At 36.5% G+C, this 20,568-nt stretch overlaps 1 protein-coding gene across 4 annotated transcripts in view; it reads right to left on the bottom strand.

Moving 5' to 3' along the window:
* LOC110371185 (insulin gene enhancer protein ISL-1) overlaps positions 1-20,568 on the bottom strand; it is a 50,803-nt gene that overhangs the window by 4,456 nt on the left and 25,779 nt on the right. For all 4 annotated transcript variants that reach the window (XM_021327304.3, XM_021327306.3, XM_021327305.3 and 1 more), the window contains exons 2-5: positions 9,697-9,886; positions 2,382-2,512; positions 1,892-1,959; positions 1,299-1,404 (exon numbers count right to left, since the gene is read on the bottom strand). In XM_021327304.3, the coding sequence (XP_021182979.1) occupies positions 1,299-1,404; positions 1,892-1,959; positions 2,382-2,512; positions 9,697-9,886 (495 nt within the window). The remainder of the gene's footprint in view (positions 1-1,298; positions 1,405-1,891; positions 1,960-2,381; positions 2,513-9,696; positions 9,887-20,568) is intronic.

The raw sequence follows: 20,568 nt of genomic DNA, 5'->3' as shown, positions 1-20,568 counted from the left end.
GAAAATGGCCCTTCGGTCCGGATGGAGGTAGACTTAAATTGGTCCTTACTGTCGTTTGCATTTATGAATAAATAAATAAAATTAGGTACTTTACATATGTACGTTTATTCTATGACCTTGCTAAAACGCAAAAAAATACCTACGTAAAGTGTTTATCACCAGACGGAACATACCATCATTATCTATCTCAACCCAAACTAGATTTAACACATTTTTTAATTAACCGATAAATACTACAAGCGACTAACTCTGTTCGGCAATATCAAACGCGGCGGTGCCTTTGTCGGCGGACTTCAAAGCCGTTATCTACAAATCACGGTATGATCGCGAAACGATTATTCGATACTCGAATTTGTATCGATATTATCGATATCGATAAGGTTCTAGTAATCGCGTGTAGTGTTGATAGGAGATCTAATATTGGTTGGTTTTAAGATTGTAAACTAATGTTATGCTTCGGCTGCGTGCGTTATCTCTGTTCGTATGTTTGTTGTTCGATCTTTTTGATGTTTTTGGAGGGAGCCGAGGAATTTAGGGTCACGGTGTTTTCCTTGTTAATGTGTTATGGAATGTTTTATTAACTTGTATGAGTGTTATTGTGGGAAAATTATGAATAGTTTTTTAGACAAATGCTTGAATGCTACGTGTCGGACAGAGATGTCAAATGGAAAGAATGTATGGAAGAAGAATGAAAGTGGAGAAGAATAAACAATTGAAAGAAAGCTGGCCCCACCACTGATGCTTGGAATATGAACGTCGAAAGGATATAAAGGAACACTGTGACGGTGACACTGAAAAAATGATGTGGACTGTGTGAAAATTGAAATTACAGCTATTTCGAGTTTCTGCTTCCGTATATAAAGACGTCAATCATGGAAGAGGAAAACATGCAGAGTTGACTGTCCACAAATAGTGCGTGCTAAGTATTAATGTAGGTGGATGGAGAGGAAGAGGAAGTCCTAAAAAAAATGGATGGATTGCCTGAAGGATGACATGAATAAGATGGGAGTTAGTGTCAGTATGACGAGTGACAGGAATGAATGGCAGGGAAGGTCATATTGACCCCCCAATAAAATTTTGATTCTGATCTCTCACCGGTCGTGTCGGATTGCAATCCCATAGGGCAATGAGAGTGAAGGAATTATGAGAGCACCTGTATCAGCGCAAATGCTCGTGCACTATATGTCCTGCGCAGCTGGCTGATCTCCTTATACGTCAACAGCCGCTGCGGCCAAAATCGGCCATGGACGTCATTAAAATTGGGAACAGGACAGGAGAAAAATATATTGGTAACTCACCAGACATAGATCCCAATTCATGCGGATGATGCGAGTTGTTGTTGCTGAGTGTCGTGTTGTTGTTGCTCTCCGCATTGCCGGTGGTGGCGCTACTGGCAGTCGCGCTCTGAACAAACCAGTTTCACTGTTGTTAGATAAATTCATAGCTTGTTCGCTGGTATATAACGGTCGTATATAAGTTGTGACTAACTACAGGCTGAGTTTCCATGGAGATTCTCCAAGATGGAACTCCTTGGAACCGTGCAACTACCTTGACTTTTCCTAAGAAACTGTACCTATAAGGTCAGTATGAAATTAAAAAATGGCTTTGCCTTAGTGTTAGCAAAATTTGAACTAAATCGGAACTAGATGCTCTCTTTAGCCTTAAGTGATGTGGGTATATGAAACCCAGCTTTGTCTCCAGAATATGGAAGAAGGTGAACCCAAGTTTAGTAGGTAGGTAATTAAATAGGCAATTCATTTATTCCGCTAATTCTTACATTACGGAATATAATTGAAATATGATGTTATCACATTTTTGTGTTCAATTATCAACTTAAAGTCATTTGAAGAAAATTCAACAGTAGGTAGATCTGAGGATAAAAAATACGAACCTTTTCTAACACGTCATGGTCTTCTCTGCAGTATAGGGCACCACCTTCCCGCAACGCGAATTCGTCACCTGAGGATAACAAAATAAAATATTGCAATAAACATTTTAGCTTAAGAAGCATATGTACTTTAGAATGTACCTTTCTCAATAAATGCACTAACCACGGACGACAAAATAATCAGGGACTAACACTGAAGAATATTTAAAGTGGTAGTTCTTGCAGTGCAATTCTGAAGCTTTATGCTGTTAGTAGGATAATGTAAATACCTAAAATTATACAACTTAAAAAAGAGTTTGATTGTTTAAATGAGCTTATCTCAAGAATTGCTAGTCCGATTTGAAAAAATCTTGCAACATAACCCATTTATCGAGAGAGGCTAAAGACTACTTTCCGCGATGAAATGAGACCTACCAGGACATGTTGGTAAAACCACTGGCGGAAGCTTTACATAGGACTTAGTATATTACATAGTAGGACTGACATTACTTACCTGGTATAAGTTGTCGTGCGCAGGCGCAACACCGGAAGCAGTCTATGTGGTAGATCTTCGTTTTGGCGCGCATCACGAAGTCGTTCTTACTGAAGGAGGAGCCGCATTTGTCGCATTTTGTACCGAATAACCTGAGGACAAGGAAATGACACTTTATTACCCTACACACAAAAATATTAAGTTTTCTTTGGTACTCTACAGACCCGGTCCCGGCTGTAAAAGACCTATGGAAATTCGTTGAGTAAGTAGTTTCTAAAATTTTCATTAATAGATTACTTTTACAGCCTAATTTTTCAGTGAAAAAAATCTTCAGATTTTTGTTATTATGTTACACAGAGATTTATTGGAGTTCTACATGTGGACATTTAACATTATAAGGTATGTTCAGATAATGAGCAAAATTATGATGAAATTCGCCATAATTTAGTAGGATACCTAACTTTTCCCTGAAATATTTAACGGAAAAAAGCAGCAACATAAAACAAAAAAAGGTTACAAAATCTCGCCCTTAAAAACAAAATAAAAAGTCCGCAACAAAATCGAATTTACATCAATCAACAAACTTATAAACCCAAAATAGATTGAGAAGCGATGGCGCGATGTATTTTTAAAACCCACCCCGTTGGGAGGGGTCATTGCCCGCACTTAGGGGTTGGTTCCACCCTGGCAATCCCGCTAAAAGCATTGCCTATAGATAGAGTACACTATATACCTGTATTTACTCGTTACGTTACTGAATGTTGGCAGCCTTGGGTTTACTAGCTTTCATGTTTTCATGTTGCCACTCCTGTCTTTGAGTTATTATATTGGTAGCTCTTTTTTTATTATGTTGGTATTGAAGGTATACTAGTCTTAAAGGAAACAAATTGGTTTTCGATAGTAATTGGAAGTCATATAACAAAATTCTGATTGTGTTATATAACAAAATTTATAGCAAAGGTTAAGGTAGATTTTATAGAGAGTGGTGAAAGTTTTCGTGAAGCGTCAATGTCTTTTTTTCAATGCAAATATTTATTCAATAATAAATTAAATATGACAGCGCATCCGTCAACATCAGACATCAGGTTGACTTTTAGCTGTCAAAGTCAGCCTAGCGAAGCGTCATTGTCGATGGTTGTGAGGGCGGCCATCTTAGGACACTGTTGTTCGAGACGGCGCCCGCGCACCACGCTTGTGACGAATCGCTTTGTATCCAAGTGATTGTTTAATCTAGTGCTATAATTAAGTTGGTGTCGTGTTGCTTAGACTGTACATTGCTCAATTGACTGTGTATTTCGATTATTAAATCCTGTGCTGATTAAATTACTGTGATTGTAACAAGAACTTGTGATTTCCTCTGCTCACGCCCACCTGCCTGTCTACCTACCCACATACATCATACAAGATGAGTTCTGATGAAGGCCGCCCCGCCCCTTCAAATACATAAGTTATTTTTCCCGCAACTTTAAACTTTATTTCGATCATTTCCATATTTATGATAACCCAATTGAGTCTCTGGTGATGATATCCGAACGACAATACTAGCTACCGCCAAGGACGGACGTAGTACTTCTCCGGCCGCCATTCGCATTGTGTCGAATACGCACCGCTCCGCGTCATTATTTCCCTATATGTGATTTCCTGAAGATTCTCGTGTAATAATTGAACCTGCTGCTAGAAGACATTGCGGACTTATAGTGAAGTGCTGATCTCACGAGTTTTAACCAGTCCACCGGTGGATGAACCTAGATTTAGCTCGCCGGCCGGCAGCCCTTACCGCGACCACGCGCCCTGGAACGAGGCATCTTCACATCTCGCTGGTTCTAAGTGAGGTCCCTGGATTCACAAGGTACGTGGGCTTTATTGCTGCAAATAGTTGTAGTGGGTATTGGTGCCTAACGGAATATCATCGGCAGGGATTTAATTGAATTACGATTTGGGTTTCACCGCCATATTGTTTTTCCCGCATTCGATTTTCAAGATTTGAAATCACCGCTCCCGCATCCCGCACTTCTCTTTTCTTTCTTCATTCCACCTTTTAAATTTGTCCCAATTAAATCCATTAATTTTTTATTATTTTTCCCCGATGAGGCTATTTACACGCCTCATCAGAGAGGTCACAACTATAAATATAGTTTAGGTGGACCTAAAATATTGGCACAAGGAAAATGATTTAGGATCTCAATTTGATAGAGTTATGAAGGTAAGGTTTTACGTTTTTGATGAAAGAAAGCTTTTAGAAGATGAATTACTCTCCCTATTGCTGAAAATCTGTATATAAATCTTTTCAGTGGTATTTGAGCTAAGTAAGTCCCGCGTTTCGTAGGAACTACTACACACACCAGGATAAAAAGTAGTCTAGAGACTTCTTCAATAAATGGGCTATTTAAGCAGAAATAATTTTGGAGCTTAGCAGTTCCTGAGACCACGGTCAAACAAACAAACTCTTCGACATTATAATATTAGCAAAGACTGAAGAAAAATATTCTTTATTACTATTGAGTTAAACCATAAAAGTTAGACACATGACTATCACTATATTATCGGAATACACCCGATTATCTTCGCCTGATAGTGGAAACAATACAAAATCCTGATAATAATCTTTTTTATGATGGATTGCTCGAATAGATAACGGTAAAGGCAAAACCTAATTATGAAGATTTTTATTTTGGACAGGTGGTTTCAGACAGTGTCTCAAACAACAATATTTATTATGCACACAAAAAGGACCTACTTACTAAAAGTATAAACAATTGCACTTTCAAGATTAAATTGGTATTTTGATTAGAAAATCATAGGATGTTATCAAGCAACAAATTTAAAAGAACGGGAGGTTCTTGTGGCCTAAGCCTGCCTGCGGGATTGTTCGAAAGAGTTACCGCGGCCCTGGTACATGAAGAAGGAACATGGTGGGTTTTAGACAGTAAGAGATAGACACTCCCTCACGCTGCACTGCGCTGCGCCCACAGCGGGAGGGGTCATCAATGATTTCTCTCATAAAAGGGTGTTATTAAGTAAATTCCATCAAAGTAGGTATAGATGTTTTATCTCACGAACGAGGAAAGTCTTTGTATGCGTAAACTCGGGAGCCCTGAGTAGTGATTGAGTCACCGAATTATAGGTACAAAGAGTATGAATTTACAGACACATAAATACGACTCCCCTGCTTTCGTTAAATAAAACATCAAGACTACATCAAAATATTAACAAAACAATATCAATCATAAAAAAGCCATCTTTAATTTTCTTTCTACATTTCACGATCAGCCTCTTTTTCATCTCACTGCTGGACACAGAAAAGGACCGTTAATCACCACGCTTGCTCATGATGGTGATTTGAGTGATTTCAGACCGTAAAGTCTGTCTGTCTGTCTGCCACATGAACGCAATATGAATGAATAATATGTCAGAGACCACACAGCCTGTCTACGTATGTAAACAGTAATGCGACACTCGCGCGCAGGATTACGTTTCGCTAATCGAATGCGCGGGAGTCGGAGATAACTTGATGGTTTGTTTGCTTTAAAGGGATTTCTGTTTATTTGTTTTTGGTAAATGAAGGTTGTTTTTCTTGACAATTATTTGAAACTTTAAAAAAAGCAATGATTTCGTTATTATAAACGTCGTGAACCATAAATGTTCATAATGCTTTAAAACTAGTTACGTACTAAAAAAGTTTGCTCAGCATCTCTTGCAAACTTTGCGCACCCGGATATAAAGTAGCCCATAGCATAGCCTTACTCAATAAATGGGCTATCTAACACGATTCTTTCAAATCAGTCCAATAGTTCCTGTGATTAGAGCGTTTAAACAAACAAACAAACTCTTCAGTTTTATCATATTAATAGAGTTAACCGTCAAATATGGAGACAATAACATCCCATAGGAAATCCTTTTCCAAAGAAAACACTTCACGAAACAAAAGATGATTTCCTCAAAATGATGGATTACTTCGTACCTACATACTACAAACAAAGTTTTTTGTCTTTTCAGTACCTACATTTCCTATATTTACACGTTGGTCGAAGCGACCGCGCTTTATTGTAAACATAACGTTTCCGATGGGTTTTGAAGGGTTAATTATAAAGTTTTGATTTTGCTATTTTTATCTTTACTTATATTGTTTTTTTGCTTTTTTAGTGTCCCGTTTTCAGATAGGTATATGTTTTCAGTACAAATATTAAGGGGATTTTTAGCTATCCTGCTTTGGCTGTTATAATTTACTAAATAATAATATAATTTGCACATAATAGCAATTTAGCTAATGGCAACTTTGCCAAAGTTAACTTTAAGCCAAATCTAGAATGTTACGCATATCAATTGTCAGGCATTGGTAGAAATGAAGCACAGTTTGAAATTAAACAAATACCGTTCAAAATGTTTTCAATTACCTATTATTTTCTACGATTTTTCTAATCTTATAGATCTCGCGGTCTCATAGAAAATTGATAAATACCAAATATTTTCTATAATCTATGCTTATCTATGATACCGACAGACAGACTGGCAGACTATCGGTCTCTTTGACTACCTATCATAATATTTAATTATACATACCTAGATATTATTAGTAAATTCTTAGAAATTATTACCGGGTAGCCATTGTGAAACCTTATCGTTTTCAATTGAAGTTAAAAATCTACGGTTTTCATAGGTTATCGTAGTTTTCTGAGAATTTTCAATAAATCCTTGTACGACTTACGCAGTTTTGGTATTTCTTAATCTATTTTACGTGCCTTTGATTGATTTATTATCTGTGCGATTGAAGTTGACCGCTTCGCTATTTTTCTAATAGATTGGGGTACAAAATCTATTAGGTCCTAGATGCGGCTTAAGATTGAATTTGATAAAATTTAGCGGAATTTTAAAGGTTGATATTTACCGAACCTATCAAATTCAAACTAGGTATGTACTTAAATGAAATTATTATGTTATGAAATTATAATTAATACTTTCAGAAGTTGAGACATACTTAATTAATGGAATAAAAACACAAATCGTTTACTTTTAGGTGAGGAAATTAGATCATGTTATTTCGACACGGTTTCTCACCTACATCAGTCGGATCGAAAGTAATTTCTTCCGTTTACCAACAGTTTACAATAAGCCTAAAACTCTAGACTAAAAAAAGAATAGCGTTACGTCAATCAAAAGTCAGGCGCCACTTTATACACACAGACTCCAAAGATGAAATTCACTAAAATAACCTCTAATGTTTATCTTTTCACCCTTCCATTTCTCGCTGCTAAAATATAGTATTACACTAACACAAACACACCCAAATGCTTGTCAAAAAATATTATAACCTCAAAGATCTTAACACTACAGATATAAAGGCTAAAATTGAATGTCTTTAACTCAATATACGTTTTTAGAACAGTAAAATGTGTTGGTAAATTCTCGCTGTGATGTGCCGAAGTGAAAACAAACGCAGCTCAACTCAGCATTATGTATTTTGGCGCCAAAACAAACGTCAGTTTGACAGCGCGGCGGGCGGCGGGAACACGATCTGTGTTTGTTCCCGTTTACACCGGCCGGATAAGCGGGTTTTCGATTACCGATGTTGTTTTGTATTTTATTTTTCTTTCTGGATATTTTTTTTTGGATGTGAAATTAGTGATTGCTGTTAGATTTGTAATTAGAAAGGTTTGTCTTGAGCTTGTAGGAAGTGAAGTTTTGTTTTTGTGTTTTAGTGAGAATATTCGTGTCGTTTCCTCTGGCGGAGAATAAATCTAATATTTGTCTTGTACCATTCCCATTATCATTCAATAGTTAAGTTTGGAAATTATCTCCCAGCTATAATAGGTAGCTTAACGTCGTCACTGATCTACTCGTCGTGATGATACTCTCATGAATTACACCTTACAAATGTGTCTGCATATTGTAACCTTACAAAATATTATATCATTACAATGTGCTAAACTTAAAAATAACCTATTTTGTAATCATGTCTTTCAGTACCTTGCAAGCAGTCCTTTTAATAAGAATTACAATTTCAACACTTCAAAACCATTCCAAAATTGGTATCTTGTGCATAACTATTTATACTAGGCCACCACCTAAAAGCATACTTGGTATTTTGATCTAAACAGTTGACAAATTGGTCTCCACTCTTCGATGCAAGGTATAGAAGGTACCAGAAATAAATCACAATTAGATGAATTTTAAAACTATACAATGTTTACACCTCGATTCACTTATCAGGATTAAATTTTTCCAATTTGTACAGATGAATCCTCATAAATAATAATGTTGACATAAATAATAAAATATTTTCCATTTCACTAATATTCCAATATAATATGTAAACCTAAATATATAACGTATGTACCTGTTAAACAATGTAGCTGACGCTACAAGATATATTACAAGTAAATGTTTCGACGCCTGCAGCTAACATTCAGTCGTATCCTCACTAGGATGAGACTTAATTTTCACACTCCCCAAACAATTGCCTATATTGTTGCAGAATTCCATCCACTGAGTAACTCATACTCGTCCATTTCATTAAAAATCTTAGAAAAATTGCCAATATAGGTGATTGTATCAAAGAGGCAGCATTATACATAGATGCCCCATCTAAACACCACATTCGGCCAACACGACGATCATGAGACTATGAAGATAATACAACATATAACACGATGTTTTAAATAAATGCCAGATTACGAGATATTTGTGAAACTTTTATGACATTTGCAATTAAAATATACACAGAGTTACATACACACAAAATTACATAGAAGCTTAATTATTCGTATGAAGGATCTATTTAATTATTATGTATTACAAACGACTTAATTTCTCACATCTGGTCCATTCAGCGTAACCTTTATCTGCAATCTGTACTCGTTCGAAATAATCTTATGTTTACGGTATTATAGATGCCTATTAGATTAATTTTAAATTGCCACCAAGTCTAGAGGACCTAACAGTTATCGCAAAGGGAATGGGAAATGATTCGAATGCTAGAATTTGATCTGTCTGCAATGTTGTTCATATACATGAAGGATCTGATTTTGTCTTAACAATGATGGCATTAATTTAATGTAATTATTAAATAATGACAATAGGTGCCTACGCTAATTACCTCTCTATCTCTTATAAGTTTCTAAATTTCTAATAAGAATGTTGCTGATCAGGTAATGGGCGGAAAGCAGGTAGGTTTGTGTTTTTGAAAAACCTCTCAACCAGATGGTGATGATACTTAAAAAGTGGTCTTGGGGTCGTCTTCCTGTCTTTTATATTTTTCAACCTTCAAACAGTTCTGCTTTGCAGCCAAGTTTAATTATTCATTTTCTATATCTAATATTTATTTCGTATCCAAACTCACCTAGTATAATCCCTCTTGCAATACGTCTTGCCATCCCTCACGAAGCAGGTGCAGGACTCGTCGAGGAACTGCCGGCACTCCTGGCACTTGAGGCAGGCGGCGTGCCACTCCAGGTCGGGAGCCACCCTCAGGATGTACTGGTCATGGATCTGACCACCGCAGCCTACGCAGAGGGAGAGGCGCAGCTTTTCTGTGGGAGAAAGGAGGTCGGTTAGGGACTTGGTGAAGAAATAAGAGTGAAAGATGGGTCCTTTTTACACGCTTTTTATTAGTTTTTGGGTTCTTTTAATGACCTCGTAAGTATATTGGTGAAGCGTCAATGTCTTTTTTTTTCAATGCAAATATTTATTCAATAATAAATAAATTAAATACATAAGTTATTTTTCCCGCAACTTAAAACTTTATTTCGATCATTTTCAAATTTATGATAACCCAATTGAGTCTCTGGTGATGATATCCGAACGACAATACTAGCTACCGCAGCGCCCATTGGTTCGTATCGAGTGTTCTAGAAGATACTCGCAACAAGCTAGCAGTGTTGCGTCTGGCCACCGCCAAGGACGGACGTAGTATTTCTCCCGCCGCCATTCGCATTGTGTCGAATACACACCGCTCCGCGTCATTATTTCCCTATATGTGATTTCCTGAAGATTCTCGTGTAATAATTGAACCTGCTGCTAGAAGACATTGCGGACTTATAGTGCAGTGCTGATCTCACGAGTTTTAACCAGTCCACCGGTGGATGAACCTAGATTTAGCTCGCCGGCCGGCAGCCCTTACCGCGACCACGCGCCCTGGAATGAGGCATCTTCACATCTCGCTGGTTCTAAGTGAGGTCTCTGGATTCACAAGGTACGTGGGCTTTATTGCTGCAAATAGTTGCAGTGGGTATTGGTGTCTAACGGAATATCATCGGCAAGGATTTAATTGAATTACGATTTGGGTTTCACCGCCATATTGTTTTTCCCGCATTCGATTTTCAAGATTTGAAATCACCGCTCCCGCATCCCGCACTTTTTTTTTTTTTTTTTAATAATAAAATTCTTTATTGACATATAAAAGTTTCACAAAATAAATGAAGCCTCTGACTCCTAAACTAGGTAAATCCTGTATGTCAGAAGTCAGCGTCTTCTCCCAGAGAAATGACTTAAAATCTATCTATGTCAACATAGAAGTTATCTATATAGCAGACGTACATCAACTTAAACAACTAATAATTAAAAAAGAATTACAATAGTTTGAAAATTATGTGTGTTTGTGTTTGTGCTTGTGTAAGTGTGTGTCGTTTGTGTATGTGGGTGTGTGAGTTGTGTATACTGAGGGTTGTGTATGCTGTGTGCATTTGTGAGTTCTATGACCTGGTTAATTCAATGTATAATTTTCTCTGTCTCTTCATAATCTAATGCAACTAGCCAGCTCTTTAGCTTCATTTGACACTCTTTAAGTGAGACCGGATAAAAGTTTAAAATTTTATTAATCTTATTATAGATATAAACGGAGAGGAATCGATACTGTCTTCTAGCCAACGCCGTGTTGCAATGTATAGCATTAATTACATTAGTAAGTGTTCGCTTTGATCTATGCTTGTCAGGTTTGTACGGGGTGGACACATGTAGCTTCGTAATAGCTTGATAGATGAAAAGCTGTCGGACTGTTAAAACCTGACAAATCTCGTATAGGGCTTTAGTGGGGAATCTAAATGGTTTGAATGCCATTGTTTTGAGCAGGGACCGTTGTGACCTTTCTAGTCGCAGTAGATGGGTTTTACACGCACCTCCCCATACCCTAATGCAGTATCCAATTACTGATTGTACCAGTGCATAGTAAACATTACGGAGGACCTCAAGATCAGCCACAAACCTAAGGTTTTTAAAAACCCACGTTAGTTTCCTAACCCGACTCGTGATCATATCTATGTGAGGCAGCCAAGATATCTTTTCGTCCAAAATAATACCCAGATATTTCATCGTCGTGGCTTTGTTTAGAGCCTGACAAGAACACTTTGCAGCTGAACCCTCCTCACACGTATGAAGCCGTACACTTACATCGGGCTGCTTAATGCGTGCGTTTGTGAACTGAATGAAAGTAGTTTTGGAAGCGTTTAGAGTTAAAAGGTTCCGTCTGAGCCATAAACTTACTTTATACAGTCCGATCTCTGCGTTTCTCTGGACTTCGTCCCATGTCTCTCCACAAAACACCAATGCCGTGTCATCAGCATATGTGAAAATTTTGCCTTTATTCAGTGACAATTGACACAGGTCATTTATGTAAATGAGGAAGAGACTGGGACCCAAAATACTCCCCTGTGGAACCCCGTAGGTGACCAAATTCTCCGTGCTTACCACATTTCCTATTTTAACCCTCTGCCCGCGACCACAGAGAAAGTCCCTATATATTTTAAGCACTAATCCTCTTATGCCACAGCGCTCCAACTTGTCCACAAGAGTAGAAATCTCGACAGTGTCAAATGCCTTCGCGAGATCAATAAAAACACCTATACATTTATGTTTCTTGTCAAGGTTATCGGTGACATAATCGACTAGGGAAGCTACAGCCTCGTCTGTACTTTTTCCTGTCCTAAAGCCAAATTGTGAGTCCGATAAGATGTTATTCTGATCTAGATATTTAGTAAGGCGAGTATTCAACGCTTTTTCGAGAAGCTTTGATAGCGCAGGCAGTACAGATATCGGTCTGTAATTTGTAACACTGCTACGGCTACCTCCCTTGTGGACAGGAGTGATAAGGGCTTTTTTGTAAACACTCGGAAAAACCCCTTGTTCGAAACATAACCTAAAAATAGTGGTAAGATGGGGGACAATGATGTCTTTTGCCATTTTTAGAAATCTGTTAGGTATGCCATCCCAACCTGGAGCGGAATCATTTTTTAGGTTCATGATTAGGGATTCAATTTCATGTTCGTCGGGTGGAAGCAGAACCATAGATTCAGTAACACGGGGAATGTGAAAATCGGCCACTGTAGATTGGGTGCCACTGGGTTGGCTGTTCAGGTCTCTTATTTTATCCGCTAACAGCTTACCAGCATTTGCAAAAAATGAGTTAATCTCTTGAACGGCGTTCTCAGGACTTTGGGGCAGGTTATTGTTTAGCAAATCAGTGGCTGGGATGTTTCTTTTTGCGGTACCAGTGATAGATTTGATAGCTGTCCATGTCTCTTTACTACTTCTTGAATTTTTTAGGAGTGATGCCTCGTAATGTCGTTTGAGTTTCCTCAGTAGATTGTTACAAAAATTTCTGTAACGTTTATACGTAATTTCAAAGGTTGCATTGTTAGGGTTCTTCCTTACTTTCATATGAAGTTTATCACGGTTCCGTATACATCGCAGTAATCCGGGGGTGATCCACGGCTTTAATACTCTCCTCCGACTAGCAATGACGTGCGTCGTTGTGTTTATTCTTATTATGTCAGACAACGTTTCAGTAAAGCGACATGCAGCTTCCTCAGCATCCGACAGAGAAGATACAAATGATAAGTCCGCACTCTCTAATTGCATCAGAGCTGAGTTAAAATCTGTCTTAGTAACTACGTTATTTCTTCCTGTGCGATTTCGTATGGAGGACAAGCTGATTAGAACGGAGTCATGATCCGTAACCGTAGAGTCCAAAACTACTACTGTGGCCGGACCAGTGGTTTTAATCATACCATGATCGAGACAGTTATTTAGCCTGGTAGGAAAAGTGTGTCCGGGTAGAAAACCCAGAGCAGCAGTTAAATCCAAATAAGCAGCACTGTTTCTATCAGTATTATTTGGCTTTATGTCAATGTTCACGTCACCGATGATCATAGCATGTTTACACTTACAAGTCCGGAACAGTTTATCAATAGAGTTTAGGAAGCCGTCAATGCAATAAATAGACGGAGATCTATAGGTAGCTAAAATTGTGATTTCCAAATTAATGGTTAATAAAAGAAAATTTGCTCCAATTAGGTCCGGTTCCTCTACTGTACATTTGACATCATTTATAACATATATGACAATCCCATCATTTTTGTTCAAGCTTTTTTGGGAGTGATAGCAGGAATAGTTGTTTAAAGACTTCTCTTTTCTTTCTTCATTCCACCTTTTTTTGTCTCAATTAAATCCATTATTTTTTTATTATTTTTCCCCGATGAGGCTATTTACACGCCTCATCATATATGAAATAGATTTTGCAAAAATGGTAAGGTGGTTATTTTACCATTTGAAGATTGCACGATCTGGTTTTAGGTACCTACCATGATTTTTATACTCTCCTCACAAGGAACTCGTTAAGCTGTAATTTTATAATAAGGAATGCCATTCTTAGTTGGTTTTCAAAGCCAAAGCATTGCAGTTTTCCTAAATATGGAAAAGACATCAAATATTTCAGCAACATACTTATTTATAATTTTTTTAGAGCAATATTTCTCTGAACAATCCTGCTTAGTATCTATAGTATTGTCTAGACATACTTACGTCTAGGTAGGTAAGTAATTGGATTGGAACTACATTTAGTAGCAAGTCTACCTTCCCTTAACTTTTCCAAAGTAATGACTTAATGACCTAGAAATAGAGGTGCCATGGTCCATTTAAATCCCATTAAACTATTTAATGATACGTTATTATATGGGACACTCCCTTGCAATGAAACAGTCAAAGCAGGTTTTTTGTGCCTTTAAAACAAAAGTCACATTCAGACGGACAAAGGCATATATAAAAAAAGTTCTAACTACCAAATTATAGGTGGTTAAAACCTTTTTTACATGCAGATAACTATTTAACCCTCACTGGCCGCTTCGAATAATATTATTCGAAAAGAGAACATAATAACTGAAATTATGAATAAATTATAGCAACTCGATCGATATGTGGGCGTGGTTACGTCCCGCCCCCCGCCTAAACAACTGACGTCTAACCATCTCGCTCTTACATGCTGTCTCACTTACTCTTATGGGTTAACCGAACATTGTAAATTGCCAAGCTGAAATTGATCGTACCTAGTATGTTCTCAAAGTTTAACTTAACCAGAACTTGTAAGGTTAGTAAGTGCTAAATAACTGGTGTTTTAACTGTGTCAGTCATTTGTATTGGAAAGGTTAAATATGATACTTAGTGATAAGAATCTAGTTTGGATTGTAAGTTTATTTCTTGGTAAGGTTAATTTTGTTTACTAGACATTTGTAAAAATACCGGTTTAATGATAACATCCAAAAAAAAATATTTTTTCCTTTTTAACAACTAAGTATTTTACGGTCAATTGTAGGTTTGGTGGACCTAAGTGTCTAATTTTCCTGTTCATACTTACAGAAAGTATGAAGAGATATATAACTAATCTTGATCTTTGTTAATAAATGAGTTAATTCATTTTAAAATATAAATTAAAGGCCTATTCACTAACTTAAATGAAATAGATATGAATAGGTACGTTTTGTATTAAGTAGTTTTTGCTTTTGCTATAAAAAGGATTTTATTAAGTTCCGATTCGTTAATTCGTAAGTTCCGATGTGAGTAGGATTCATAATAAAATAAATTAAAAACAAAATTGTTTTCTTTTGAAAAGGCTCAAGTTAGTTACATACTTACCTGCAGTACCTAGTAATATCTACAACATTAAATTACTTCTACAAATAACAATTTACAAAAAAAAACAATTAAAATTAATGCTGTGAAAGTAGAAAACTTTTACTGGAACTTTTGAACAAAATTATAAGTACCTAACAGTTTTTCTTATGAATGAATACTTAAGGTACCTACTTAATATTTTATGCGAATGCAGTTACCTACAATGTTTTAATTTTACGATTGAAAGGATTTTATTATTTATTCGAAACGGAACTATATATTTATAATTATAGGTACCTAAAGGAATTACAATTGCAATAATTGGATTGCAATTGATCAATTAATTTTATTGATTAAATTGATTGCAAGATTGATCAGTGATTGACTTTCTTATGTAAGGTACCTAACTACTTACGTTACTTAGGTAGGTAGGTACCGTTCTTACTTTCACAAATTATTTTTTTTATTGTTTGTTGAAGTAGGTAACTTTTATTGTATGTTTATTATTTTTATTGCGGAGTATTTTAGTATTTAAAAGTAGTATGAAGGTACTAAGGGTGAGTTTACCATTTAACTACGATAACCAAACCGGCTTCACTTGTGCAATTGGCGATTTGACAACTGAAAATGGTTCGGTTATCGTTTATCGGTTATCGGTTGTTGTTTTGCTAAATAATGCAACACATCGTAAATGTGTTTACTAGGTATCCACTGCTCGCTTTCGACGGGTCCAAAAATATGATAAATCGATAATTGTGTCAAAAAGTTGTTAAATGACCCTATCCATTCCACTATTCTATACATCTAAGGACACCACGTATACCTAAGTCTTTAATTGCCAACATATTCCCACCTCTACCCATCCCTTAAACAAAAACAAGCACATAATTGCAATAATTACAAACAATTACTAAAAATAATTAGCATACTCCATTCTCGCATGCCACCATCCGTCACGGTAGTTACGCGGCACACAAAGAGAGGTAGTGATGTGACCGATAGCGAATCCTTTATTTTTGTACCGAGGTTATACACCTTGAAGCTGGCTAAGAAGGTATGGGAAGATTGTTGTCATTGGCAATATTGGGATATGAATTGGTAAGTTATTAATTTGAATCCATCATAAATATGACATCATTAGCCAGTGTAATCAAGGGGTAGGTATCGATTTGCCCGTTTTACTGGGTTGAGGTGGTCAGATAATATAATCAGTCACTCCATGTAAAAAAATCCCCATGCCTTGAAACGGAAGGAAATGAAGGAAAAGGCTAGGCTAACAAATACTTACTTAGCTGTCAATTAAAAGAAAAAACTATAGGTACTCTTGGAAGTTCTTCTAAATGCTTAAATAATTTAAATTAGATGATAAAACAATTATTTATGCGGTCTAGGTTACCTAAAAAGAATATAAGTAGGTACCTACTTAGTTATTAGTAAGAAAATTCTCCAAAACAGCAATAGTCACGCAATATTTGCAAAGCCCTTACTGCGTAGATATATGTATTTTGAGTACCTATGTATCTACATACCATACATGCCTAAAAAACTAAAAACTAGGTATCCTATATTCCCAACTTTCTTAATAAAAACTATGTCACAAAGAAGCCTTTCAACCACACCGCTACTGAATTCACATAAATAATCTCCATAAATTAAAAAGGCATAAAATTTTAATGAATCCATTGGCTTAATTAGTAATTAACAGTAACATGTAGGTAAGCTTTGGCGGAGGAATAACGACCCTAACGGGTAGTTAGCGTTATCTTAACCATCAGTTGTAGGTAAATTAAATAATTGGGTCTAAGGTTTTGTGGAATGTTAAATTAAACTAGGTTTAGCCGCGTCTTTGTTCGCAGCTGAAAGTAAGTAAGAAACATTTATTTGCATAAACCATAATCTTACCGAAACATAGCAATAAATGTTTTCAGACCACAATAGGTAGGTAGATACTGAGAAGATTCGAGGTCTTCAGCATGCCATATAAGTAATTCATCATCATCATCCTCCTGCCAAATTTTATTTGTGATCGGCACAGCTCCATACTCTTCCATACTCTTTTATGCATCTGACGTCATTTCTTAACTTGACATTCCATGCAGCATGACACAAATCATTATGGATATACTTACAGTAAATACCTATAACTTTCTAATGTTAAAGATTTGATGAAAAATTTTCACGAGGATATCAATAAGTACCTGTAGTAAGCAAAAGCATGTTTCTAACAGACATGAGGGCGACATCGTTATTTGTAATCAAATATTTGCAAATCCAATTATCGATTTGATCACCGTTTGATATCCGGATGTAGTGACGTCATTGTGTACGTCATATGGGTTGTTGTACCTACCTATCAGAGTTTGTGAGACAAAATTATTTATAGCTGGTTATAAATGTATGTGCATGTGGCTTGTCTTGTGGCTCATTATATTAGGCCAAGGTACATAGATTGCTTAGGGTTGGTTTAAGAAGAGCTACCTAGATCTGCCTAGCGATAAACCTTTCTCTCCAAAATATAAAAAAGCTTATACTTTTATAGATACTTACTAATAATAGGAAAGAAGTCTGTCTTTGCTAAAGGACTGAAAAATTTTCCATATGGAAAAATCCGCAGCTAAAAAAAGCTTCACTCGAGAATGAAACCCAAAACCTATTTTTACGTGCCCCAAAAATTAAGCAACTACCTTTATAGGTTCAATATAGGTTTATGCACTAACCACTCTCCACAACTTTGACCCTATATTGAATCCTACTAATGAACACAGAGTAACAATACTCCAAGTCTTTGCATGTGTGCGTGTCACACCTGATCCGGTGCGCTTGTGTGCGTGGGAGGCTGGTTTTAAAAACGCGTGTTAGAATTTATAGTGTCAATAATATGGTCGACGCGTGCGGTAGGGGTAGCAAGGAGATCGGTTTGGTTTTATATTATTTTAAAATATATTTATTTTCTGTATATTTTTTTCATATAGGGCGAGCTATAGGTTTGTTGACTGTCCTGAAATCAAGTTAGAAAGTTTACTTATTACTTTTGTATAACATGTTTTGGTTTCCTGTTCTTTGTCTTTCGCTAAAGTGTATTTATGGAATACCGTAACGACCATTTGATCTGTTACTTTCTTCTTATGAAATATGCCTCCATCGATTTACGATTGCGCATAGGTAAAGGGCCATTCATTCGTGAATGAATAATCAGACTAGCTTTATTGAATAATAATAAATACACCTACACATCTACGTTATTAGGTATATGTTTTAAAAACCCTGGAAGTCTCTTCTTAAACCACTACATTCTTTTAAATAATTTATTTATTGAGGTTCAAACTCCTGTGAAATTCATCCTCGTAATATCACAAAATATTTAAAAAATCGATAATAAATAATAAGGTTTTTTCTTTTTCTCGATAAGTATCGTGGACAGCCCTACAAGCAATAACAAAGTCGGGAGGCTTTGCGGCGGCGCGGCGGCAACTCAAAGCCGCAGCGAACACGCACCGCGGTATCTTACGACAAGAGGCGCAGGCCCGCACTGCTGAAATTATAGCAGGGTTGCTTTGTAGTCGGTCAATAAGGGTCTGTTGCTTTAATTGCATAAAAGTTATTATAAAGGAGTCTAAAATCTACACTATTACTATAAAGTTAACGATAGTTGACACGACAAAATATCGGATTTACAAAAGAGAATAAGTACCTAGGAAAAGTAGAAGACAGGAAATAAGCACTAAGTAACTGCAATAAATCTACTTAAAAGGGTACACCGTAAGCCCGTAATTTTGTTTTTTTTTTTCCAGTTTTCTACATCCCAATAAGTAAAGTCTCCTAAAGTAAATAGCTTCACAAGTTATCTATGCATGCATATTATTTCTGTTTAACAATGCCAGGAGATGCACTCATGTTCATAAAACCTTCAGATACGAGCGTAAACTGATCAAAACATAGCATATCACCATATTAATAATTCACATACCATATTAAGAAAAAATCGCTCTACACGCGGTTCCAATTATGACACAACTCCTAATGAAATAAACCCGTTTTGTCATATCATAGATACACGTGTTCAGGCCGGAATTAACACGTAACGTGAATCAATATAAATATTACTATTACTCATCTGTCATCAGTTATTTAGGTAAAGACAAGATAGGATAAAAACATCATCTTCTTTGTTACCTAGGCTTGGAAGAATCAAGTGGGATAAGGATTCAAAAGTCATTCATCCAAAGTAGGCTGAAAATCAATTTTAAAAGTCAAGTTTACAAAAGACAACCCAAAAAATAAAAAACACTTCATATATGTTTTTGCTGAAAAGAAGAAGTGGTGAAGAACAGTCAGCGTTGAGTATGGGCAAATCTCTGACTTTTGAGGAAGCCAAAAGTAAAAAATCTCAAATAAGTAAATAAAATGCGTTACTCAAAAGTAGGTTTAGTACCTTTAGCAATATCAAGCTGGGTTTAGCTACCGTTGCCAAAATTAAAGAAGAAATTTTCATAATCTCTAGTAATGACTCTATAAATTGTATTGATAGCATCCCACAAGCATTTCGAATGTTCCAAAACAGTCTTCAAAACGTGATTTTTCTCCAAAAAAGTTGTTCCCCCCACCACAATTACCTTATTTATCAGTCTAACTGCTGTCAACCGGCAGCAAGGCGCCATGACACGTCTAACCCGTTAACAGCTCACATTAACCCTCCCATGGCTCGACAATAGACCTCTGCCGGTCATATTAGACCCCGTATTTGACGTACACATTAGAAGGCCAAGTCTTTAAATTTTACCGCGGTAGGACTTGCTAATTTAAAACCTCCGTCCTTAACAAACACTTGGAGAATCAACAGGATGAACCATACAGGTCATTTTTGCGTGCAACACATATAAGATTACACATCCAAATTCTTTATGTTGGTGCAGTTGTGTTCACAGGATTTTGGACTCTATGGAAGTTCGGAGGTAAAGATAAATTGTTTGCCCAGTCATTAGAGTCGGGATTTCAATGTTTTTATTCCCTTTAGTTAAGGTTTGGTGCGATGTTAATTTTACAGTTTGTTGCCAGTTTAATATTGTTTATGTTTTGAGGTTGCAACTAGGTTCATGTAGGGCTGACTAAAGGATGATATTATTGAGTTTATGAGGCTTTTTACGATCATCTTCACCACACCATAATGTGGTTCAGTATTGCCATAAGTGGAGTAGGGGACCAAAAGGATGGGATTTTTATAATAACAAATATGCAGTAACGTACAATGTCACAGCAGTTTGGTTTATGGGTACGATGTTCATGGCGAATATTTGGTACCAAACCTTGCACTGCACATGCAGTCTACACACAT

This window comes from Helicoverpa armigera, chromosome 24 (assembly GCF_030705265.1).
Source record: "Helicoverpa armigera isolate CAAS_96S chromosome 24, ASM3070526v1, whole genome shotgun sequence".
Taxonomy (NCBI): domain Eukaryota; kingdom Metazoa; phylum Arthropoda; class Insecta; order Lepidoptera; family Noctuidae; genus Helicoverpa; species Helicoverpa armigera.
Note: the sequence above shows the minus strand (reverse complement) of the source record. Positions and strands in the feature narration are given on the sequence as shown.